We start from the raw sequence: 24,230 nt of genomic DNA on the forward strand, positions 1-24,230 counted from the left end.
CTTTTAGATCTATATCCCCTGCCAAGAGCTGCGTGATTGAGAGGCTTTCACGAGGTGGGACCCTGATTGAATGGAATGATGTTTGTTCTAGTGCAATGCCAAGCTAGCTGTTAATGCGAAAATGGAAGGTTGTATTTTCGGACTTCACGAAATGCTGCCTTGCACGTGTCATGGCATTGTAATGAAAAGAGATTCAGTTTGACGACAGCGGTCAACCTCAACGACGTGTATAAAGACATGGCTAATGTCTTCACTAATTCATCCCTTTTCCTTATCCTCAGATCATCAGTCTCCTCTCACTCTCTTTCGACAACTCAATACTCCCCCCTCATCACCATGCTCGTCTCAACTTCTCTTCTCGCTCTCTGCTCGGCAGCCTTCACAGCAGCTACGCCTGCTCCAGCTCAAACCGCCGAGACGGACTTTAGCTTCTGGCTCGGCGGCCCTATCCTCGAGAAATGTCTCGCCGAAGGAAACTGCGAGGACCGCCTCCTCGACAACCCTTACTACGTCGAGGCCAAGAAGAACAAGCATGCCAAGCGCTACAGTTGCCATGGCTCTAAAATACATACCGTCGTCACGACCGGCAAGAACTTTGTCAAGTTCGGTTCTTTCAACCCGTATGATCTGTTCCACCACGTCTACGACCTTTGTCACGAAGGCGGATGCGACAGTGGCAGTGACTGGGCCCGAAGTACAAAGTATGTCACTGCAACAGGTATCTACTCAAAGGACATCAAAGTCAGTGCTCAGGGTGTTTATTCCGGCTGGGAGATGCGAAATGCTCTTGCCCAGTCCCTGGCCGATGCTTCTGGACGCAACCAGGTTTGGTCCGAGGAGGTTGCGTGCCCCAGCGGAGGAAGGGCGTGTTCGCGTGTTAAGGCCTGGCAGGGATATGCACCCAACTTTCATCAGGCTGCTATCTTCAACAACTGCAACCAGTATGGATGGATGAATGCCAAGACTGATGGCCTTACTGGAATCACTTCGGGTGGAGATTGCAAGTCGATTGTTGAGAAGCTTGGAGCTATTATTGGGGAGGCGATTCCTTACGGGGCCGGGACTATTCCTCTTCTTGGTGCTCTTTGTGGTTGAACAATAGCTTATGAGTATTTTGAGATACTCAGAGCAGCTGAGATGGAGCTATGAAGAATTATGAAACCTTGTATCTAGCAGAGCTCAGAACGCGTACTAGACCAACTAAGCATACATAGGCCCTAGCCGAGTGTGCTTCCCAAATTTATTCCCATTCCTTGTCCAAAACAACTAGATTCTGATATCCCTTCTTCACAACCTCAGTATCAATGACCATCACAGCAATGAAAGTGGTGTCCTCAGTTTCACTGGGATTCTTGCTGACGGTGTGATGGCATCCAGGATATTCGCGGAAGCTCTCGCCCGCATGGTACACCTTGGGCGGGTTACCATTCATCCCGCTGAGGAGTTGACCCTTGATCACAGTGGCGGCGACAGTTGCACCAGAGTGAGTATGCGGAGGTGTCCATCCGCTAGGACCATAGTGGACCTCGATACCAATGATGGACTTGCCGGGTGCGTTGGTGAGCTCGTAGTCGTAAAGGATCTTGATGTTTTCGCGGGGGCGATTGCTGCTAATGATTAGATTGATTCTGGATGAGGGAGTGCCTTAACTTACGTATCATTCTCAGAACTGTCTGCCATTTTGATGAAGTAGATGTTATCTGTTTATTATGTCGTGATGGATGCGCTGTGATGGCGGAGACACAGGAGCCAGAGATAACAAGAGATAAAGAATTTAAAGGTACTTTTCTTTGCCGTAATGTAACTACTTATAATGATGGGATAGTCGTACTTCCTCAATTGACAGACGATGATTACCCTTCTTGTCGGCCTTTCGATTTCCGGGTGGAGACAAACAAGCCGGGCACTCGTCAATTGCAGGACCCGCCCGGGTATCCGGGTATTCACCTTCTGTCCCCGAACCCCGGACGCAATTGCCTACGACGACAATCAACATATAAACAGTTTCTTCTTGCAGAAAGAGTGTATTTTGATATCAACTCTTAGCAATATCACCAATTAGTTTATCATTACACTCTATACACCAGAAAACAACTCCTCAACATCAACATCAAGATGAAAGCCGTTCAGATCCTTGGAGACATGTCTTCTCCAAAACTCACTACCAATTTCTCTATGGAGAAACCCGAGCCTGTCAAGTCTGATATTCTGGTTCGTGTTCACGCTGCTGGAGTCACTGGCGATGAAGTTATGTGGGGAGAGACATATCGACGTCCAACCCGCATCCCCGGCCACGACATCTCCGGCGTCATCACCGCTTTTGGCCCCGACTATTCTGGTCCCCTAAAAATCGGCCAAGAAGTCTTTGCGTTTCTATCAGCGCACACTGGCGCAGGCCAGGCTGATTATGTTGTCTGCACTCCTGATGAAGTCGCACTGAAGCCAGCGTCGCTTTCAAACGCTGAAGCTGCTGCGCTGCCGATTCCAGTCTTGACAGCGTGGGAGGTTTTGGACTATACAGAGATCCACGCTGGAACGAGAATTTTTGTTACGGGCGCGTCGGGCGCAGTCGGCCAGCAGTTTGTGCAGCTTGTCAAGCACTTGACGGGTGCTTATGTGATCGCGCTGGCATCCGCGACGAATAAGCATCTACTGGGCGATGTGCCTGACGAAATCGTCGACTACAAGACCCCAAACTGGGAGAGGTCTGTGAAGGACGTTGATGTTGTCTTTGATACTGTAGGCGGGGAGGTTCTGGCCAAGACGTGGGAAACGGTCAAGTCTGAAGGCACGATCATCACGATTGGAGATCCTGCACCGGCGTGGGCCTTTGGCAGTGATGAACCATCTGAGTCCTTATCCCTACCAGGCGTGAAGTACAAGTACTTTATCGTATCGCCGAATGTAGAGCGCTTGGGGCAGGTGTCAAAACTGTTCGACAAGGGAGTCCTGAAGCCACTAGCTGTCAAGAAGTTCCCATTTGAGCAGGCGGTTGAGGCTTGGGAGGATGCTAAGCAGCGTGGAAAGGGCTACAAAGTCGTGATAGAGTTTTGAGGTATATCTGGAAGTGTAATGAAGAAGAGACGTCCATGAGTAGAGATTATATAGACTATTTAGTGTTCAACTTGTACCTCCTTCCATCCAGCTAGAATCCAGCTCCACACCCATGTTGATCCATCCGCAAATATCCTCAAAAGACCCCAGAGACGCAAAGACATTATCATCTTGGTCCATCGTCGGCAAAGACTCCATGCTCCCTTCTCCCTCGCTCTGCGTCAAACTCGGAACCTGGGTTGATCCCGGAGTACTCCCGACTTCCCCACTACTCCCTCCGAGTCCCAGGACATGACGAGCAATAGTCTGTATCTCTTTGACGTTTCTCGCAGTTCTCGGCCAAACCTCGCCTACGGCTTTGAGACATCCAATGGTCAACCGGATCTGATCTCGCGCTACTGCCAAAGCTTGGTCTTTGAGCATGTATGTACAAGCTGAGAGAAGGGCGAGAGTCCCTTCGCTGACCATGCAAGTTGTGAAAGGCGTGTGGTGAAATGGGCGCACCGGCAAAGCTAAGAGCTGGATCTGTGCATTGACTGACTTGAGAATTCTCGTAGTGTGTACGTTGACGAGATTTGGTTTGGGTGTGTCTGCCGGTGGTTCTCGAGCACAACTTGATACTTTTTCAACGGGGTTAAATCTCAGATCCGACAATGGTCTGTGTATGCCGATAGTGGCACTAAACAGTTAGTTCGACTCTCAACATGTTGAGGGAAAGGACATACACATGAATGAGTAAGTGAGCTTGAAACATGAGCTCATCAATGGTTCCATCTGCCTTCAGCACTGGCTTTTTATCCTTCGGAAGTAGTAGCAGCCAAGCGTCGAATGCTGAGTCAGCCGATTGTATGATGGCTTCTGAATTTTCTTTCGTCGCGAATTTTGGGGACATGCAAATAACTTGTGCTGCGCAGCGAACGGCACCTATAAGGTAAGCGAATGACGAGAATACCACGTCTTCGCTATCAAACTCGCGAGAATCGAAGTCCTGTAAAGTCTTCGGTGCAGGTATTGTCTATTGAGCGCGTGTGAGTCACTTCCTTTAGCATCATGTGAAGCACTGACCCCTGATTCATAATCTGCCTCTTCACAAGGAAGTTCCGCAGTAGGCTCAACATGCAACGTTTTGAAGTTCATCGTTCCCAAAGTTCCAGCGTAGGAAGCATCCGCGATGAATAGCATCCACCACGTTCGTCTCCAGCATTCAACCATGATCGGGTCTCCGAAGCCCCATGTAGTAGCGAACTTCTTCTTATGCATTTCTAACTTTATGGCAACGTCAATGGCAGCATCCATCTGCTCTTTGGCCTCAGCCTTGAAGGTGTACCAGAATAAAGCGATCGAGTAAAGCAGACGAGCTTGAACTTGAACAGCATCTGATGGTTTGGACTGTGACAGTTGAGCCTCGGCGGCGCTGCTAAGTGATTCTGACCATTGGTGGGTGTCGTAGATATGGCCGATCAGTCGCATGGAAGCTATGAGGGGACTGAAGTTGAAAGCCGATGCTTGAGACAGTTGGACTAAGTGCTTGTACGGGGGAGCGAAAGGATGCAAGTGGTGAAAGTTAGCATAGTACGACTTGACTAAAGAATCGTCGGTGAGACCGCCATGGCTGAAGTTTGGTGTTTCGCGGTTCTCTAGTACTGGTGTTGGAACGGGTAAGCTCGCATGAAAAACCTCCAAGCAATCCGCCCCAGTCACAGATTCATCACCCAAGGTGATCCCCTCATCAGATACTGCCACAGATATCTCCGACACAATATGATCTAGTTGCGCATCAGAATTCTTAGCCAGGCGTCTCCGCCTCTCAGTCAAAGCCGCTCGATCAAGGCCACCGCGTCTTGAAGCTGTATACTGGCACGCCTTGTCATACGCCGTGCAGCGACTGCATCGCGGCTGTTTAGCATCGCATTTCACATGCTTTGTCCGACACTCGAGACATGCTAGCGAAGATCGTGTGTTTACACGTGCTGAGACTAGTCGCTCCATGGTGAATGGGTGATTTACGTGGAAGAGAATTCCGGCTGATGCTTGTCAAATGGGAGCGGTACCAAAGTGGGGTCGCGGGTATCCGGGCTTCCGGAAATAGAGTGGGAATGCGAGACGTCAGTCAACTTGAGGAAATACTTTGTTTACGGTCAACACTGTGTATTTATTCCGAACGAGGTGCGATGTGACTAAAACATAAGACTATTCATATCCCTACATGTACAATAGAGGTTATTCGATGGTAAAGAGTTTACGATACTACCAAAAGCTCATTCTTGTAGTCGTTTCTGGATTCCCCAATTGATTTTAACAGAGCGCAACGAACCCTTCCTTATCAGTATGGCAGATTGGCCATAAAACAACAGAATGTATTAAATGTTATCAGTATTGTCACGGCTATAACGGAGTGAGTTCCGACCTCGCTCCCAAAGAGTGGCTCCTCGAGGTGCACGGTCTTGTTGGTTGCTTTCGGTGATCTCCATTCTTGGATATTGCGCGACCAACACACCGGTTGTGGATCTTTTATAAGGAGGGCCAACCACCAATCTCTGAAGCTCAGATTCTTCCTCGACTCAACCAAAATGGCTTCTTCAACGCCAGAAATCCCGTGCATTCTGCCACGTCTTCCCCAAGAATTAATCAATGCCATTTCTCAGTATCTTGATGGCAGCGATCTCAAGGCACTGCGTGAAACATGCTTAGCAATGGCACAAGCGATACCACTCCATTTCGATCGTGTCTTCATTTCCGCAAATTCCCTCAACATCCAAGTCTTCAACGCAATTGCCGACCACGAGACTTTTCGCCATCAAGTCACTGAGATCATCTGGGACGATGCTCGTTTATTTACTGGACCGGAGATGTGGCAATACAACAATGAATGGAAGTATTACGATTGGGAACCAGATCAGATTGTAACTGAGAATGGGTGTCCGATGTGGTTTCAGAAAGGATCGAGTACATCTGATAAAGAATGGTGGGACAACTACAACGTTCCTGTTGCTGACAATCATATGGGACTGTCAGAGTGCTGGGAATATTACAAGCCGTTGTTGGAAGACCAAAAGTACGTTCTGGCAACTAATGCTGATATTGAAGCTTTCAAACATGGTCTCCGGCGGTTCACATCCTTGAAACGAGTCAGCATCACGCCTGCGACTCACGGGAGGCATTACCACCCACTATACAGGACTCCTATGATCAGGGCGTTTCCTCCCGGCTTCGACTACCCAATCCCAAAGGCATGGCCTACTGCCCCAATGGATGATGCAGGGGAATGGCAGGACGACTTTTCATGGATATCTGAGGAAGGAGATGCCCAGTATCAGTGGTTTTACGGCACCCACTGTACCGCTGAGAAGTACAAAGAGAAGTGGCGGGGCTACCAACTTGTCAGCCGAGCCTTGGTTGAATGTGAGAACCAAGTCACAGAGCTCCAGATTGGAGGGCATGAGATCATGTCTGGATTGAATTGTCGTATCTTTGATCAACCCTGCGCTGAATACGACAATTTCTGCACTCTACTGAGCCGTCCAGGCTTCCGATACGTCGACCTCCATCTGTTCACTGGTGTGATCGAGCATGAAGACTGGGTAACATACAAGACAGGACTTTTGGGAGACGCTTTGGCTCAAGCTAAAGATATAGAGCATTTATCTGTGCGTGCTACTACCGACATTAAAGATGCATTCCCTCAGCAACTCGATCCAGGAGACCTCGAAAAGCCTCTATTTCCCCTACGGGCTGTATTTCCGATCGATCACTGGCCGCGACTTCAGCACTTCGGTATCTCAAACTTCCTGGTAGAGCTAGATGACTTAATCGATGTTCTATCCTGTTTGCCACCCACATTGCGCTGCGTCGAGCTAATCAGCTTGGCTTTTCGAAATCCGGAACACGGCTATGACGATCTCGTTCGCCAGATGCGTGATAATCTGGATTGGCGCTCACGCCCAGCGGAAGAGAGGCCTAAGGTACATATGATCTGTTGTGGGGAAGGCGGCTGCGTTGGAGATGAATTCATTGAGGTAGATGATGCGGTGTGTTCTTATCTGTATGGAGATGGTGAGAACCTGTTCGAACCTGAGTCGAGCCACGTCGCCAGGGGCCGAGGAGCTTTTCGGAGAGATCCATTGGATCCAGACTTCCGAACTCCTTTCTAGAGTCTAAAGTACATATTATTGGCAATTTCCTCTGCTCTAGCAAGATCTTGAGACTGGAAGAAAAGCTCAGGAGCCACAAGTTTGATGGTAATATTTTAAAGGTACTAGGTAGAACTTCTTCAGCATAGTAAGATTGCGAACGATGGCTCACATGAGTTGTCTCATAGTTCAAACCATGTGATATCATCCTCATTTACAAACCCGGTTCCTGGCTGAAAGCTTCCAAATCGCAATTCCGTTTCAGTTGGGCGTTTATAGGAATCTCATCTAAAAAGATGACTAGTCCAAGGATTGCTCGATATCTACTGCGCCAGAAATGGAAATGCCCGGAAAACTCCAGTCTTAAAAGTCTTGTCAACCAACAACTGCAAGCAAGTCATTGCGCGGGCCGACTTTGGGTGGATATAAGCAGGCCAACAGCATTACATTGACGAGAGGTATTTTGCCTTTCCTTTGTCAATACAAGGCTTACTTTATCTGACCTCATTGTTATTGCTTTATTCTACTATGACCATTGAAAGCCATCACTCGGCCGTTGACGCGCGATGGTGTCACTAATAACGTACATACGTCTTGAGGCTCTGGAGATGGGAAAGGGAGTATGGCACTGAAGCCAAGACCTTGGCCAATTCAACAGTGGCCGATATTCCCGGACAAGCCAGCTGTCCCACTGTTTAAAGACCCTTTCCTTCCATGATTTACCTCCATCTTTTTTAATCCATCCTTAATTGATCTCTAAATCGATCGCTTATACCCATCTTCACCATGTCTTCAGCCATCACCACTTCTTTGCTTATGCTAGAATACACCGGCACTCCAAATCTCGTCGCCGAGGTCATCGGCGCAAACCATACAGCCACGACATTCGTACTGGACTGCGACAAGCCCAAACATAAAAAGATCTGGGAAGACGGTGAATGTTATATTACCAAGAACACCGTCGTTCTCGGTCCGTGGGCCGATAAGACACCTGCATCCGGAGTTGTAACCACTGGTATCTGGAGAGAAGGTACCGTCGACGAAGATGAGAAAGAAGGCTACTCGTTCTCGATCGAATGCCAGATATGTTATACGATGTCCATACTCTGCAATACGACTAGCCATGCCCCGTTTACATTCTTCGATGGTCGGGGGGTCACAGCGACGTATACCAAACACGGCGACGTTGACGGGTTCTTCTATGGTGGGTATGGATACTTTGGCTGGGCTCCTGTCACTGTCACAGCTGGTCGGTCGTATCTTCTCTCTGCCAAGACTGCTGCTTTCACCGAGGCGGCCACAGCTACAAGTGTCTCTGAAACCGGCAAGGCTGGGGAAGCAACGACATCGCACTTCGAGTAACAGTGCAGGCACTAGACTTGGTTTAACCCTCTGGGCTGCAGTGGTATTTGCTGCAACTTTGGTATTGTTATGAGAGTTGACGTTGCCAGAGTTGTAGGATCTTTGCTCGCGATTAGCCGGCATGGGGGACATTGAGAAAGCAAAAGACTTGAATATTATCAGTAGCAAACATCAAAATTAGAGTAAACCATGGTAATCATTGCACGAACAAGCTGAGAAGCTGCCCAGAGGTGGGGTCATGTCACACGAGTCTTTATCAGCGCCTGAATTCTTGGTCCTCGACGGCGTAGCATGTACTATTATTGCTCGTAATACGTCGCTAACATGTGTATTGGCATGCGCATTTATAAGCAAGCCTGATCTCAGAGTTACTGCATCTTCATTACTCTCACAAATACTCTGTGACATACGGGGCACAGCTGACAGATCAGAGATATGTCGAAAGGTCGGAAAACAGAATACAAACACGGCCATGCGATTCGTGGAAGGCTGGGGTCCTGTGATTTGGAATCAAGGAGGAGCCAATTCGGAATAACTGCGCTGCTAGCTGCTGAAAGATGCCCCTCAATCACGGGTTTCCCAATCCAGATGCACGTTGTCCATGTGATACACCACCTCTAGCTGCAATGCAACCGTGAATCAGAAGATCGCTTTCTAGGCTCTCTATCACTACACGGCTACTCACGAGACTGAAGCCGGGTAAATCATCCCCGACTAAGTCACTGTGGGCCGGAAGCACAGGACAAGTCCGAAGTCCGAACCCCAAATGAATCGATCAGATCGACTATCAGTCTCGGTATTCCTCCAATGCCCGAGATGTTTTATAAATTCGAAGTTCCGGTTCACTGTTTGCAGTTAAGCATCACTTACTGAATCGCATCCATTCGCCATGTCTGCGGTAGTTGACACTGATATCCTGATTGTAGGCGCGGGCCCTGCCGGCGCTGCACTTGCTTCCTTTATGGGGCAGAATGGTAAGTCTTGGATCTTTTCACAAAGGTCTGTTCAGCAAGCTAATTAGTAATGCAAAGGACTGAGTGGTCTTGTAATTTCCAAGAGTCCACATACGGCCTATACGCCTCGAGCTCATGGGTTTAATCCCTTTGCATTAGGTAGGACTACGTATAAAGACACACATAAGCAGTCATTGACACGAATGAAGAGTGCCTACGAGATATTAATCTGGAAGATGAGGTTCTTCGGCTCGCAATCCGAGAACCCTTCATCCTGTCATCACGCTTCGCAAAGAGCCTGATTGGCGAGGAATACGGAAGACTCTCGGCATGGGAGGAAAATCCTACATCTTTAGTAAGTGAACCATGCCATACTCTGTTCTCGACTAAGAAGGCACTTGCTAGGGAAGACGAAAGGAAACCACGCCCTGTGAGTATGTTGATTTTACTCAGCGACACTTGGAGCCTCTTCTTCTCCGTTATGCATCACACAACGGCTTCAATGTTCGATTTTCAACCGAGATCCTCAAAGTTGAATCGATTTCGAGCCACACAACAGAGCCTGCTTATACGTGCACGGTCTACGATCATATCCTGAAGCAAGAATTCAAGATTCGCACAAAATATCTTTTCGGAGCAGATGGGGCGCGCAGCGAGATAGCACGTCAATTCGACTTCCAGTTCCTTACCCAGAACCCAGGCCCAAAAGCGTGCAACGTCTTGTTCCGCGCAGATCTTGCAAACCATTTGGCAGAATCGCGTCTCTGCGGATTGCACTGGATCATACAGCCAGACCGCACCCTGTTCCCCGGTGTCGTTGCCCATTTGCGAGCTGTTCGACCTTGGAACGAGTGGGTGCTGGTAGCCTTTGGTGGCCAGGGTAACAACCCTTTTGAGGGCCTGACCACTCAGAGTCAAGAGCTTGTAGACTTGATCCGACAGCTTGTTGGAGATAATTCCCTTGATGTTGAGATCTTGACGCTTGATGCTTGGACTGTGCGGGAGTCAGTCGCGGCATCGTACTCGAAAGACGATCGGACCCTGTTTCTGCTAGGTGATGCGGCACACAGACATCCTCCGACTTTTGGACTCGGTAGCAATACGTGCATCCAAGACGCGTACAACCTCGCGTGGAAGGTGGCCTACGTGTCAAAGGGTTGGGCTGGTCCAGGTCTTTTATCGTCGTACAGTCAAGAGAGACAGCCAGTGGGTGCCGACCTTGTCCGAGAGAGCAACAACCAGATACGGAAAAATGCAGAGCTCTTCCGTGTGTTTGGAATGATGGCCCCGTCTGCCGAGGGCATGGATCTGGTGGGTCAACTATCACACGCGACGCCGGAGGGCTCGACGCGACGGGCCGATCTTTATAAAGCCTTCGAAGAAAAGAAACAAGAGTTTGAGAGCCTTGGCTTGGCCCAAAATCACTTCTATGCATCCAAGGCCGTGTACCTGGATGATGAACCCAACCCAAGACCAGTGCTGCAAGGTGACCCAGTCGTGCAGGTTCAAATCAGCACCTATCCCGGTAGCAGACTGCCTCACGCGTGGATTGACAAACCAAACCGCCTAGGCACTATCTCGACTCTAGACTTGGCTGGGAAAGGGTCTTTTTGTTTATTGGTGGGCGTGGATGGTAGCGCTTGGAGAAGCGCAGCTGACGCCATCAAGACAGCTACGGACATCCCTATCAAGGTCTTTGGCATCGGCCCAGGTCAGGAATACATCGACGTTTATAGGCGTTGGTATGAGAAGAGAGGTGTTAGTGACAGTGGTTGTGTTCTCGTCCGGCCAGATCGTTTTGTTGCATGGAGATCTGTCGATAAACCTGAGGACTGTGAGCAGAAATTGGGGGACGTTGTGAGGAGTATTTTATGCAGAGACGAGTCGTAGCTTAGCTTACCAATGAAATGGCGCCCCCACAGATTACATGGAATCGTCGTTGGAATGAAGTCGTAGACATGATGATGTTTCTTTATGGACCAATACCGTGATTACTCTATATCACGATATACCCCTAGCTCACAGTCGAATGATCATCTCTGAACCCATACCTTATTACGGCTGTCTCACCTCTGATATACCCCATAACGGCATTTCCTTCTCAGAACTCCGACACATCGCGCTTCGGTGTTAGCCCGGACTTTCAGTTGTCCGCCAAAGTGGGGCCTTTGAACCAATGATCGCTCCCCTCTTTGTCAAGCAGTCAAGGACCTTCCATCCTCGACAGCAGATATCCCAGCCAGATCGGCTTAAAAGTCGGATCGGAAGCTGTTTGCGACCGATTTGTAGCGTAATTGTAGGCAGGATCTACATCTATATAAGATCGAAGTGTTGTAGTTTATGTATCTACACCAAACACCAAGAACTTCAGCCTGCAAGCATGGACCCTAATCTCGAGGGCGGTTATCTGAGCTTAGAAGCGATTGGCCATGTTATACTAATTCTCTGTGTCCTATTCTTCCTCTATTATGTGGGTAAAGCCTTATCTCTTGATATTATGGCTCTAACAATCTGTAGGCAACTTTTACCATTTTCCTCAACCCACTTTCCCGTCTACCAGGTGAGCTATCCGTGTCTTTATTCACCCGGCAACGCTAACACAGTCACGCAGGTCCATGGACATCCTGCTGGACAGATGTGATTCCGAAGTATCACTGGCTAAAGGGCACACGAGCACAATACGTCCACCACCTTCATCAGCGATACGGTTCGTTTGAATATCCCCAGATAGCAAACCGCTAACTGGCCTCAGGCCCCGTGGTGCGGGTAGGACCTCACGAGGTTGATATATCCGAAATCACAGCAGTCAAAGAGATCCATCGCGTCAAAGATGGCTACAGAAAAGCGCCCTTCTACCAGAATCTTGTTCCCAACACCAAAAACCTCTTCAATACTCTTGACGTAGAGTTCCACCGTCATCATCGTCGTCTACTGTCCTCGCCCCTCTCTGAATCATCGCTTAAGTCTGTGGAGCCAACTGTCGACGCCTATGTCAAGATGGCAATTGGCAGCATGAAGCGTGAAATGGATGAACGCGGAGCAGCGGATGTAGCCAAGTTTTGGTTATTTATGGCCACCGATATTATTGTGGACCTAAGCTTTGGGGAGTCTTTCGGTATACTGAAACACGGCAAAGTGGGTGGCAACCTTACTTGTCTTTCGTCTTTACTAACTCATATGACCAGAAGAACCAGTACATCGAAGATCTTGAAGGTCTAGCGGCCAAAGGTTCCATTCGATCTACATTCCCAACACTCATATCATTCGCGACCAAGCTCCCGCTACCTGTCTTCAAGGAAACTGCTGCTGCTGCACAACGCATCAGAGACTACTCGGCCGAGGCTGTCGCACGCTATAAAACAAATTTCGCAAACAATCCTGCGGCAGCCAAGCCTACGTTGTTCAGGAAGCTGTTTGAAGCTGGTGAAGCTGGCCTTTCAGATGATGAGATTCGTGCTGAGGCGCAGGCGTATATCGTTGCTGGCTCTGATACGACCGCGACGACGTTGACGTACCTCATATACTCCGTCTGCTCTCATGATGATGTCCGGCAGAAGCTGGTCACAGAGCTTATGGAACTACCCGATGATTTTGGTCACAATGACCTTCGTGAGCTTCCGCACTTGAACAACATTATTGATGAGACGCTGCGATTGTATGCAGCAGTCCCTTCAGCTCTCCCTCGGGTCGTGCCCGCTGGGGGTGCTCACCTTGCAGGCTACTTCATTCCCGGCGGGACTGTTGTTTCAACACAAGCTTGGACCTTACATCGCGACCCGCGCGTATTCCCAAATCCGGAAACCTGGGACCCATCACGTTGGGAGATGGGTAGCAAGATGATGCACGACGCAGTCATGCCTTTCGGCGGAGGCTCAAGAGGTATGTAGCTCACCTTCAGTGCTTCACGCGATTTACTAATGGCTTCTAAGTGTGTATCGGTAAGCATCTTGCACGAATGGAGCTTCGTTTGGCTGCTGCAAGATTCTTCCGCGCTTTTCCAAATGCCAAGGTTTCCTGCATCGAGGGCATGTCGGAAGAGGATATGGAGCTGCGAGCGTACTTCCTTCTAACGCCAAAAAGAGGGCGATGCCTAATTCAGCTAGAATAGGAGATAAAGTGCTGCCAATTCCTCAGTTTGTGAATTTGACTATGCACAGGCTCCAAATTGCCGGAGATGACAGTGCTGAGCATTAACAAAAATATGGCAGTGTCATGGCAGCTTCAGTATCCACTCGAATTGGAAAAAAAGAAAAAAACTGCTGGCAGTCTGAAAGAGAGTTTATGTAATGGTGCAGCTATAGAACGAATATGTCAGCGCGAGGATTCGTGGTGAAAGAGGAACATTTCATCAGTATACAGGGTATTCCCAATCGGCTGATGGGAAATACTTCTGCCCACACTTTGTCAGCCCACATAAGCAAGTATCTCTTAACATTTTTATCCAAAATGGCCGTGCGCTCCTCCAGAATCGCTCCTCCCTTTTTGGCATCAGCTGGCCGTATAGTAAAAGATATGCTAGGCCGTCTCTCATAGCCAGCGATCAAATAAACAAGTGGTCATACTGAAAAGCGAAAATTGCCTTGAAGTCCAAGCCATTGACTTTTAGTTTTCTGTCATGGAACTTGCCGACGGGAAAGTAATGAATCTCACTCGTTTATCTGGCGGGAACTTCCGCATGCAAAACATCCCAGCCGATAATGCAGTAAATATTACTTGAACCTCCAAAAACTGTTGACTACAGATAGATCCATGATCTAGTATATTTCGCAATTATCACAGCCGAATCCATTGTCTAAGGTGAGTTATGCTAATGCAACAGTTGATCTGAGAAAACAAAAACAATTACAGGTGCCGAATTTCCAAATGTGAGCACGTGCAGAGTGTCCATCGACTTCAGCTGTTCGGTTAGCCCCGTTCATCTTATCAATTCACAGCCTAGCTTCCCCAATAGCTCTGCCCCAGGACAAGAAAACTAAAGAGAATGTCAAAATAAACTCGGCAAAGAATCCACTCAGCTCCAGCTAAGCTACCTGGATATTTCCGTCAAGGATCCAAGTTTTCTTACCTCCTCCAGCTTCGCAAGCTTGACCCCATCCACAGCACCAACGCTCTCCCTTATTTTTAGTCCCTCTCGACTAAGCCGTCAAAAAGCAACCCTCGCGACCGCCCCGGAGCTAAAATGTTTCAGGTCCCATCTCTCCCACATCACGCACTGACAAGTAAATCCAGTTGGTGATTAAGCGATTGGCCAAAGCATCTCGCAATCTAGGCCAATCCGCCAAATGATGTTCAGTCTGACTCGCGCTCGACTCGCGCTAGCTCTTTTGGGCATAATGCAGGGGAATGTTGTATTGAGAAGTCATGGAAATCGTGAATGTCGAGAAAGAAGAAAGTGTAGATCCACTGGGGAATGGTTCTTCTCCACAGACGTTGAAGGGAGCTAAAACAGTCCCGACGGCATTGAAGATACATGATGAAGCAAATGTTCGTATTATAGTGCTGATACGGATGATAGCGATTGAATAAACTCAGCTGTTGAGAATTACCAATGCCATCGTCCTGAGACGACGAAGTCCATTCTATGACTTGACAAAAGCAAAGCTATCTTGCGCCATCACCGTCAAAAGTCAACCCTTAATATCGTTTCTGCCCCGCAAGCATGTGACCAATGCTCTCGATACGAGTGTGCCAAGGGCGCATCTGGCAGCTGTGCTATGTATGATATGATTGACACTGCCGTCTGTGCGACGCATGCCGTGACCCGTTTCGTTTCGTTTCGTTTCCGTCTCTATTTAACTGCCACCATGTCTCACTCCCTTAAGCAAATTGTCATTCATTCAGTGCCGCCATAATGCATCTTAATTCGCTCCTTGTATCCTCCCTCTTCGCTGCTTCAGCCCTAGCGGCACCAAGCGCTTCAACAAAGAAAGCCTGTGAAGAGATCTCAAAAGCCATTCCGGGTCGCGTCTCACAGCCTTTTACCATCAACTACAACAGTCAATCTTCGGGGTACTGGTCCACGGCTTTGCGGGAGATTAAGCCCGCTTGTGTCGTCACTGCCAAGTCAGCTGAAGATGTTTCCAAGGCTGTTACGATCTTAAACAAGTATCCCGATGTCAAGTTCGCTGCTAAGAGTGGTGGACATGACCCTAACCCTACTCACGCTACTGCTGGTGATGGAGTTCTAATTTCGTTGAATGAGATGATTGGCGCTACTTATGATGCTAATAAGAAGGTTGCGTATGTCAAGCCAGGTGGAGAGTGGAATGATGTTATTTCGCAGCTCAACGAGGATGGTGTTGCTATCGTTGGAGGTCGCCTCGGTATGTCTTATAAGGGTTGCTGGTTGTTGCACTACTGACTTGGCTCTAGGACTGGTTGGTGTTGGAGGTCTGCTTACACAGGGTGGCATCTCATTTCTGAGCGCTCAATATGGCTTGGCTGCTGATGTACGATCAATCATGAAATTATAATGACTCTAGCTAACGATGTGCAGAACGTTGTCTCCTGGGAGATGGTTAACTGGAACGGCACAATTATCAACGTCGACGCCAAGACTCAGCCCGAACTTGCCGTCGCCTTGAGAGGAAGTGGAAGCCAGTTTGGCATCGTCACTCAATTCACCGTCAAAGCCTATCCCATTGGAAAGGTCTGGGGCGGTATTCGCACCTACGATGAGTCCAAGACAGATGAGCTCTATGAGGCGATGCACGAGTTCATCCCATACAGCAACGAGGATCCCAAGGCCGCTATCATTGTTACCAGTCTCGTTCTCACTGGAAGCAGCAGAATCAACCTTTTGTTCTACTTCTATCAAGGCGAGAAACCTCCTACCACTGGAGCCTTTGCCGATTTGTTGAAGATTAAGTCGACGCTTTCTACTACCAAGACACAATCGTATCCTGATCTAGTAAGCCAATTGATATCGTCTTGGGATGTGACAGTACTAACACTGTAATAGCTCAAGTCCAACGGCGCCGGAGTTTCACTGTTGAACTCGAGAATCTCATTCAGAGTACGCAGTTTCTTCCCCAATATCTAGCCTCAACTAACATCCCAGACCGCTACAATTCCCTACTTCCCCAAGGATTCAACCGTATACGCCGAAATCGCCGACAAGTTCGTCGACATCACAAGCACCTACTTGAAAAACCTCCGCGGTCTCGCCTCCCAATGCTCCGTCGACTTCCAACCCCTCCCCTCCGCAATCGGCAAACACACCGAAGAACGTGGCGGAAACGCCATCGGCTTCACCGCTAGCGACCCTAACCGCGTTCTTCTCGAGATCCAGTGCGCGTGGGTTGAGAAGCGCTACGACGATACTGTTCGTCAGTTCTCCAAGGATTTGACTGCTTATATTGAAGATAAGCTTCCTGAGTGGATCGAGAGGAATGGAGGCGATGTGGATGAGTATCTCCCTTTGTTTATGAATGACGCTATGTATGATCAGAATGTCACGGGTACTTATAAAGATTATGCCAAGTTTAAGGCGTTGCAGCGCGAGGCTGATCCGGAAGGTGTTTTGAGAGAGAGGATGGGTGGCTTTAAGTATTAGTTCCAACTTCAAAGCTGCAGTTAAAACGTCTACATAATATTCTATCTATATAATAGTTAATCGGACCAGGCTGCTTCTACCGCCAAATTCAACGCGTCCTTGCACACGAGGTACTGAGACTTAGTCAACAAACCTACCTCCTGTTAACATGCGACAACATATGTGCTTGTCTCGAGCAAAGCATCAAGCCATCCCACATCTGTTTCAACCTTGCATTTCCAATCTCAAACCTCTCCAGATATCGCAACGCCACCAGCGTCTCCGGCAAAGTGCCGACAGCAGATTCACTTCCAAGTCCCAGACACGCCTCTACAACAGGCTTTCTGACATCAAATTCTGTATATATATTGTTGAGCTCTGCGACAGCTCTGTCCATTTCTCTTGTCTTGGCAAACATCTCTTGACTTAATGCCGCCATGCTTCTACCGAAATCGGTACCAGGGCCTTTATTACGGGAGATAATTTGCAACGATTGTATCATGGTGTTAAGATTCAAGAGGAAACTGCGTATTCTATGACGGAAACCTTCGTATTTCGTGTGTTCGGCGATTGCGATCTGCCACCTTGCTCGAGCAGCAATGGTAGGGGTAGACATCGAGGTTTCGTTGTTAGCCATTTGATATAGTATGGGGCTTTCACTATATAACAATCAATTAATGTATTGAGTGTAATACAGAATGGGGAGGTAGGAGAGAAACAGCCTTTAAAAGGTTTTATACCATCAAGTAGGGGAGGAATCACTGTTGAGACTCGCCCAAGATGTAGAGCATTATAGCCATGGCTAGTGGATCAGAAGCTTTCCCAACGGATTACATTCCACTGAATATAAAATATTTGTTGTTTATAGCCAAAGAATTCTAATATAAGATCCATACAGTGACCAGTAAACTGAATGAGAAAGATCGAGAAATTCTTCGAGCCAGAATCCAAGATATAGGAACCTGATTTGAACAGTTTATTGCATCACCTCTCCTACGTTGGTGTTCTTTACCTTTATGGCCTGGAGGATGAAGCCTCTTTTGACCTCTCAACCTCATCACAGCATCACGTTTGTCAAACTACGTTATTCACTGCATGGTTTGCTAGACTATTTATTCGTCTCATAATATTATAGCCAGTCACGATTGCGGAAGCGATGCTTTAATGACGCGCTGATACATTTCGAGCTGTTTGCTCTGCTATGCTGCCCGTCAGCGCGTGTGCCATGCTGCTTGTAAAGTATTGCCCCCCTTGTGACCGACGGCGGTATCATGTAATCAAATCATTAGATTTGCTTTTTCCCTTCGTGTGCAAAGACCTCTATAGGTACCTACATCGTATCGGATAAGCGTAATCTACCGCAAACACGTGTTGTTTTCTCTTCTCGCCTGATGTCTCGCTCGTCACTGGACGCTTCATGGAGAAAAGGACGAGTCTTGTGTAACCCAACTGTATCGGCAACTCGTGATTCCGACGAACCCCAGTCCAGCCACAAGTCCTCACCGCCAGTGGCCAGCCAGCCACGAGAGGATATGGCATTACAAATGAGGAACCCTGATCGCGCAGTTCAGCTCTGTCTAAGAACCCCGCTCTGAGCCTTTTCCCGCACTCACAACTGCGCTCATATTCCCAGCTGCCGTGGTGACTTTCTTCGAGGTTCTACGCTGTCTAACTGGGCTGGTCCTTTGGCTGATAGGTGTACTACCTGCATTGGTCATTTGACGAGTGCTGCACCTCCATGAGCTTGCAATAGTTGCATGTCTAAGTTGATTCGGTGAGGATCGATGTTTTCATTGGTGACCAATTACCCGCCACGTCTGTAGAAAAAGGTACTTGATCCGGTCTGAAGAAATGTGCATCCATTGATCGTGCATCTGAGACATATCTCATCACTTTTCTGAATCGATATCTCGGAGAGAAAACGTGACAACGCCATTGTAGCTGCATATGCAGTGACAGCGCGCAGTCCAGTGCCCAATTAGAAAGCGTCTTACTCGCCAAGATATACCCAGCACCGAGGTCTCGTAATTTTACGCGACACAAGTCTCACTTTCTCCGCCACATGATGTAGTGTTCAGTGCCACGAGGTTGGAGAGCCCACCAAGTGTCTCAAGTATGGAGAATTATGCTTACTTATCAGCGTTGGAGTACGCCAGTTTCCTCCAATGGATAACATCCATTTGGTCCGACTTCCTTTGGAATTGCGGCCCGTAAACGGGTTGCTGCAGTGGACCACCAATATCTCACTAGTATGATTTGCTTCAGATCCAAGTTTTCTCCACGGCTTGCAGAGAAAAGTACGCAGGCTATTGAGATAGCCTACTCGTGTAACCATCAGCCATGAGATCGACTTGAGTTTAGAAGAGCAATTATAAGTAAGGATCTAAGACTCAATTGAGCAAACTGACTCACCAGCTGTCTGCATTCGTGCCATGTCGACCCTCGCTTCATCTCGAAAGAGGGCATCGACCCCCTCTTCTCCAAGCACCAGCTTGACCAAGAAGCTAAAGCTGACAAGCATATCCCCACCCCAGCTTACCATCTCACCCGCCGCGCTTACGACACTTCTAAACCAGGATCCAGCCGATCTCATGCCCGATCTGCGGATGCAGGTGACATGTCTCGAACTGTTTCTCCTGGTAATGTGAGATTACCAAAGATCCATCGTGGGCCTAACTGACGACCTGTAGTGTGCACATGCGAGAAAACACACCAAGTGTGCAAAAGGCTTCACCGAACCACAAACGTAAGCACGAAGTTGGGTACAGACAAGCTGTGGAGGCTCTCAGCAAGTTAGATATTCTAGGCATTGCGACAAAGAAAATGATCGCTGCGGTTAATGATATTGAGAAGCTTACGAGGGACATTGATGAGATTTTGGAAATTGACGCACCTTCGTTTCCCAACGTGCAGCTGAAACGATCCTGTGAAGATTTTATGAGCGTGTATGAGGAGAGATTGGCCAGCTTGGACCCAATGCGAGAAAATGGCTGTAACGAGAGTGTGTCTTATGAAGAAAAAGAAATGGCGTGAAATAGAGTTAGGAAAGATGGTGTCTTTCATTTTGGGGCAATGCATTGGGAGACATACCATGTTCATTCATGACTGTGCAACAAAAGTTGAGATCTTCATTCTAAGTATTAGAAAAGTTCAATCTAAGGGTCTACAGAATTCATCGTAAACTTGACTTAATTCTTTTATCGCTTAGAGAAGAGCTTGACGCTTTTAGTTCCTTAGACAATATAGATCGCACAGACGCGTAGCTGAACACCTAAGGCCTTGTGCTGGGCATAACTAAACCCCCCTGTACTGAACACTGGCAGCACCTTGTGGCGGGACTCTTCAGTGGAGCGTAGGCCTAAGTGCCCCAATGGCAACAGATGTTGGAGAAGAACTTTTGATGTTCAGATTGCTCAAATTGACCCTACACAATGAGACGCCGAGAAGCCATTCTGTTCAGTGCTCTCTGGTACGGATTCGAACTTTATTGTTCGGATCACTTGTATTTTTTGTATAAATATCGAAAGACTTTCTATTTCCGCCGAATCTCGATTTATTAACATCCAGTCCACAACCTCATCTTATCTCACCACTACAGGCCAACACAATCATCCAACATCAACTCTCAATAACATCCTACTGCATCCGCAATCTATACGATCTACAATACTTGAGATCTTCCCGTCAAAGAACTATCAATATGTCTGACCAGTCCTTGCCATTCCGAAGCAACAAGTTCATGTCGGAACTGCGACAAGACTACAAACAACGCGTGTCCACCTTTGCAGAAGACCTCGCTCGGGTCTATGAGCTTCGCTTCAAGGTAGACAGAGCAAACAGGGAGTTCAAGGAGGGAATCGGCAGGCAGATCGACCAACTGATGCTCATACGCTCTGAACTAATCCAGGAAGCCGATGTTGTTTGTACCGGAGACTCGCTTCTCCTAACTGAGGAGGATAAAATGATCCTCTACTTTCACCTTGGCACACAAGTCATCCCAGCGCATTGGCTAGCGTCCGTTCTGGATAACATTCGTGAGAATGAGAAGCTGAAAGCCCAAGAGAAAATGGTCAAAAACCGATACTGCGAATTATACCACCAGAAAGGTCGCCCGCGCATGACTCGAAACAATGGCCATTACACACGTCGCATGGATTGGTATGCTCGACGTCTATTTGGCCGACAGGAGACAACTGAAGACGGGCGACTGCCGGTGAGAATTGTCAAGAGACTCGAGTTCCTGAAGCGGTATGGACAAGCAGATATTTCGGCGACCGACTTGAGCATGATTTGAGTGCCCGGACATGCGTTTCGGTTGAAGCCTTCAGACCCAGTGAACATGGAAAAAGGGCTGATGCGATTGAATGAAGAAATAGTAGATTCTCCGGCGCCGCTCCTCTTAGCTAGCTATATTCTTCTGGTAATTAGATATGTCAATGTTGTCTTAAAATCAACGTGAGAGTCTGTGGATGGTCTGACGACCATCAGGCTGTGTCTACATCGAATAAGCACAATTGCGAAATTTATTGAAGAATTACTATCGCACTCGTTAGTTTTTAATAAAATGAAATTCCATATGCATTTACTGATCGTCATTACCAATGTCAATGTCCCCCATCAGCGCATTTAACATAATGCTTTCCTTCCAGGCGTCCTTGGCTGTCTGCTTCTGCTGATCGTCCCAGAAGACCTCTGGACCCCAGCTCTTTTTCTCCGTTCTCTTCTTGCTTTTCCCTTTAGCGGCATGAACTCTTTGTTCTGACTCTTGTTCTGCAAGGCGCAGCCAGCATGCACTGTCCAGTCTGCTAAGCTTGGTGTTGTAAACATCGAATAATGATGGGAATATCTCGACCCGCTTCATAATCCAGTATGGTGCATGGCCGAACTTTTGGTAGAATCGTAGGTCTTTTGCATTAGCGGGATTGAGCCACCGGACTTTGTCGGGATCCCCGTTTGAGACATCTTGATCGATGCATCTTGCTAGTCCCGATAGGTACTTTTTCTGTTGCCCGTCCTTTCTACTTGCTAGTTCCATGAGCTTTATATCATGAACTTCAGCTAGTGATACATTGAATTGGTGAAATAAAACTCGGGATATGTCGCGGACGTCGAATCCCACCTTGGGGATGTTTGTCGTCTCAAGAAGCACTCCGAGAGACATGTCACAGTTGCCTACGGCCGAGAAAGCTACATCTCCCAGTTTTCTCACGTTGACCGTGTATAGCGTTCTGTTTGATGGAACGAATAAGTTGAGGTCGATTAACTCGTCTTTGGCGATTCCCATTGCATCGAGATAGATCGGCGTGGGTTTTGCTCGGAGCTCGTGGAGATCTTGCAGTACTTTCTTCAGTTCATTCCTGGTTTCCACGGATACAACGGTCGGCCCGAGACTTGCATTCCCGTTACCAGTAGATTGGGAGACAGATTGCTGGCTCATGATCTTGGTGAACAGTCGGCCAAAGCGAAAAGGAATGATGTAGACTCCCGTAAGTGTTCTTTATAGTAGCTGAGAGGTGATAAATGATGGATATTGTATGAGCTCATGACGAGATTTACTGAATGGCTTTACCCCTCTTGCAGATGATTGGATCTACTCAAAGTGGTAGGTTGATTGTGCAACGGTGGGCCTCCGACATTTGGTTATCATGCATGGATGCCTCAGCAAATCGCAAGTCAATCGCAACAAGTTTGCGACGCGACAAGAAATACCATAAATATTTCCTTCTTACTTGCTTCAATTCTCTAGTAATCCAATTACCTCCCCACTCTTGCTAGCAGGGCCTATATTCAGGTGAAAACGTCCTACAAATCCACATCCCAACGACCACTATTTAGAATGAATAGCGGCGCTTAGTAAAGACTGCCAGTCCAGTCTTGCGCAGCCCCCGATGAGGTAGCGCCATTGATGGGACCCGCCAAGTTAACCCCAGAGTTGGTATAGATGCCAAAAGGATCACCAGCATCATCCTTGGGGTTGTAGCTACAGCCTCCAGATGTCGGTGGAAGAAGTTGCCAGTACAGGTTCGGCAGACCAGCAGAATTCATATCATTCACTTCCGAGACGAATGACGACTTCTGATCGTACTTTTGCGAATCAACTCCCCATTCCTCGAGGAAGACCTTCTTCCCGTTGGCCTGGCTCAGCCAGCTGGGTAAGTTGGCGCTCCACTTGCCAGGGACGCTCGCATATCGGTGGACGGAAATTGCATCGATGGCCTTGCACTGAGTCACGGCGGGGAGAAAGGTGCAGCCGTGGGAAAAGTCACCACCCAGGCCACCAGTGGAAATCAGGATATGGCTGTCCAATCCTGCGTTGCGCATGAAGGTAGCACGGCCGCACGCCCAGCCTGAAGGATCACCGTTCTTGCAGTTGCTAGGTCCAGGAGTCATGGGTTCATTCTGCAGACTGCGTTAGAGAGATACGAGCTAATGCGATGACTTGGGGTTCATACTTGAAGGTTGAAGCTGAAGATGGCGTGAGGCCAATTCTTCCAGACTTTGCCGGAGTATGCGCCTTTGTAGTTGAGAATGTACGACAGGCGAGCGTCGTATGCATCAAAGGCATCTTGCTTCTCATAGAAATACCCGGCGCCCCAACGAGCCCAATAGGCGTCCCTTGCAAATGTTAGAAATTGCAGGTCCTTGCAATGTGAGATAGACAATACTTACTTTCTGTAATCTCCAATCAGGGAGTTGGCGTCATGGGGCGAGATGATAGCCTTGATATTCTTATCCGACAACTTCACCAGAAGCTTATCAACCTCATCCAAAGTTACCTTGTTGTACTGCCCGATAGTAGTCTCCAACTGCGGGATATCCCTGATGATCTGGCTCCCTTTCTGGCAGCCCTTGCTAGCTTGATTGACCCAGAGCCTGACAACTTTGGTGTTGTAGGAGGACAAGGTCTGGATGTAAGCGTCCTGGGCGGAGTCTGACATACCTTGCAGGAAGTAGTTATTGGTGCCAGACCAAGAACCAGACTTGGCCTCGGCCAATTGACCAAAAGAAGCCAGCGCTAGACACACTGTAGTACAGGGACCTTTCATAGTTTGGGCTTTTTGAAGAAGTGGTTGGGTAAATGATGCTCAATACTGCCATGGCGTTCCTTTGATGCTAGAGGTCTTTGCCTTGTATTTATAATTAATGAGTGTGAACGGCGTCTTGCATATTCAGGCTGTATGTCGTGCATATGCAGCA

The 24,230-nt window shown here is 48.1% G+C and overlaps 14 protein-coding genes across 14 annotated transcripts; 9 read left to right on the forward strand and 5 right to left on the reverse strand.

Annotated features, from left to right (window-relative positions):
- Nucleotides 1–336: 336 nt before the first annotated feature.
- FPRO_12430 (uncharacterized protein) lies at nt 337–1,095 on the forward strand (the record flags this gene model as incomplete). The annotated part of the gene is made up of 1 exon (XM_031224227.1): nt 337–1,095. The coding sequence occupies one exon, from the start codon at nt 337–339 to the stop codon at nt 1,093–1,095; it is 759 nt and encodes a 252-aa protein (XP_031089507.1).
- A 145-nt stretch (nt 1,096–1,240) lies between these two features.
- FPRO_12431 (uncharacterized protein) lies at nt 1,241–1,680 on the reverse strand (the record flags this gene model as incomplete). Its single annotated transcript, XM_031224228.1, has 2 exons — nt 1,241–1,607; nt 1,655–1,680. The coding sequence occupies 2 exons, from the start codon at nt 1,678–1,680 to the stop codon at nt 1,241–1,243; spliced, it is 393 nt and encodes a 130-aa protein (XP_031089508.1).
- Nucleotides 1,681–2,115: 435 nt separating this feature from the next.
- On the forward strand, nt 2,116–3,054 carry FPRO_12432 (uncharacterized protein; the record flags this gene model as incomplete). The annotated part of the gene is made up of 1 exon (XM_031224229.1): nt 2,116–3,054. The coding sequence occupies one exon, from the start codon at nt 2,116–2,118 to the stop codon at nt 3,052–3,054; it is 939 nt and encodes a 312-aa protein (XP_031089509.1).
- Nucleotides 3,055–3,120: 66 nt separating this feature from the next.
- On the reverse strand, nt 3,121–5,043 carry FPRO_12433 (uncharacterized protein; the record flags this gene model as incomplete). Its single annotated transcript, XM_031224230.1, has 3 exons — nt 3,121–3,733; nt 3,780–4,069; nt 4,120–5,043. The coding sequence occupies 3 exons, from the start codon at nt 5,041–5,043 to the stop codon at nt 3,121–3,123; spliced, it is 1,827 nt and encodes a 608-aa protein (XP_031089510.1).
- Nucleotides 5,044–5,624: 581 nt separating this feature from the next.
- FPRO_12434 (uncharacterized protein) lies at nt 5,625–7,205 on the forward strand (the record flags this gene model as incomplete). The annotated part of the gene is made up of 1 exon (XM_031224231.1): nt 5,625–7,205. The coding sequence occupies one exon, from the start codon at nt 5,625–5,627 to the stop codon at nt 7,203–7,205; it is 1,581 nt and encodes a 526-aa protein (XP_031089511.1).
- A 765-nt stretch (nt 7,206–7,970) lies between these two features.
- Nucleotides 7,971–8,546, forward strand: FPRO_12435 (uncharacterized protein; the record flags this gene model as incomplete). Its single annotated transcript, XM_031224232.1, has 1 exon — nt 7,971–8,546. One exon carries the CDS (start codon nt 7,971–7,973, stop codon nt 8,544–8,546), a length of 576 nt encoding a protein of 191 aa, XP_031089512.1.
- An 889-nt stretch (nt 8,547–9,435) lies between these two features.
- On the forward strand, nt 9,436–11,389 carry FPRO_12436 (uncharacterized protein; the record flags this gene model as incomplete). Its single annotated transcript, XM_031224233.1, has 4 exons — nt 9,436–9,520; nt 9,578–9,658; nt 9,709–9,854; nt 9,905–11,389. 4 exons carry the CDS (start codon nt 9,436–9,438, stop codon nt 11,387–11,389), a joined length of 1,797 nt encoding a protein of 598 aa, XP_031089513.1.
- A 490-nt stretch (nt 11,390–11,879) lies between these two features.
- FPRO_12437 (uncharacterized protein) lies at nt 11,880–13,607 on the forward strand (the record flags this gene model as incomplete). The annotated part of the gene is made up of 6 exons (XM_031224234.1): nt 11,880–11,969; nt 12,017–12,059; nt 12,111–12,206; nt 12,252–12,634; nt 12,685–13,378; nt 13,429–13,607. The coding sequence occupies 6 exons, from the start codon at nt 11,880–11,882 to the stop codon at nt 13,605–13,607; spliced, it is 1,485 nt and encodes a 494-aa protein (XP_031089514.1).
- A 1,743-nt stretch (nt 13,608–15,350) lies between these two features.
- Nucleotides 15,351–17,054, forward strand: FPRO_12438 (uncharacterized protein; the record flags this gene model as incomplete). The annotated part of the gene is made up of 5 exons (XM_031224235.1): nt 15,351–15,822; nt 15,872–15,948; nt 15,996–16,409; nt 16,461–16,514; nt 16,560–17,054. 5 exons carry the CDS (start codon nt 15,351–15,353, stop codon nt 17,052–17,054), a joined length of 1,512 nt encoding a protein of 503 aa, XP_031089515.1.
- A 133-nt stretch (nt 17,055–17,187) lies between these two features.
- FPRO_12439 (uncharacterized protein) lies at nt 17,188–17,670 on the reverse strand (the record flags this gene model as incomplete). The annotated part of the gene is made up of 1 exon (XM_031224238.1): nt 17,188–17,670. One exon carries the CDS (start codon nt 17,668–17,670, stop codon nt 17,188–17,190), a length of 483 nt encoding a protein of 160 aa, XP_031089516.1.
- A 1,795-nt stretch (nt 17,671–19,465) lies between these two features.
- Nucleotides 19,466–20,066, forward strand: FPRO_12440 (uncharacterized protein; the record flags this gene model as incomplete). The annotated part of the gene is made up of 2 exons (XM_031224239.1): nt 19,466–19,677; nt 19,724–20,066. The coding sequence occupies 2 exons, from the start codon at nt 19,466–19,468 to the stop codon at nt 20,064–20,066; spliced, it is 555 nt and encodes a 184-aa protein (XP_031089517.1).
- A 667-nt stretch (nt 20,067–20,733) lies between these two features.
- On the forward strand, nt 20,734–21,327 carry FPRO_12441 (uncharacterized protein; the record flags this gene model as incomplete). Its single annotated transcript, XM_031224240.1, has 1 exon — nt 20,734–21,327. One exon carries the CDS (start codon nt 20,734–20,736, stop codon nt 21,325–21,327), a length of 594 nt encoding a protein of 197 aa, XP_031089518.1.
- Nucleotides 21,328–21,615: 288 nt separating this feature from the next.
- FPRO_12442 (uncharacterized protein) lies at nt 21,616–22,470 on the reverse strand (the record flags this gene model as incomplete). Its single annotated transcript, XM_031224241.1, has 1 exon — nt 21,616–22,470. The coding sequence occupies one exon, from the start codon at nt 22,468–22,470 to the stop codon at nt 21,616–21,618; it is 855 nt and encodes a 284-aa protein (XP_031089519.1).
- Nucleotides 22,471–22,883: 413 nt separating this feature from the next.
- FPRO_12443 (uncharacterized protein) lies at nt 22,884–24,079 on the reverse strand (the record flags this gene model as incomplete). The annotated part of the gene is made up of 3 exons (XM_031224242.1): nt 22,884–23,432; nt 23,486–23,648; nt 23,703–24,079. The coding sequence occupies 3 exons, from the start codon at nt 24,077–24,079 to the stop codon at nt 22,884–22,886; spliced, it is 1,089 nt and encodes a 362-aa protein (XP_031089520.1).
- Nucleotides 24,080–24,230: the final 151 nt, after the last annotated feature.

The sequence above is a fragment of the Fusarium proliferatum genome (genome assembly GCF_900067095.1).
Source record: "Fusarium proliferatum ET1 genome assembly, contig: FPRO_scaffold015, whole genome shotgun sequence".
Classification (NCBI taxonomy): domain Eukaryota; kingdom Fungi; phylum Ascomycota; class Sordariomycetes; order Hypocreales; family Nectriaceae; genus Fusarium; species Fusarium proliferatum.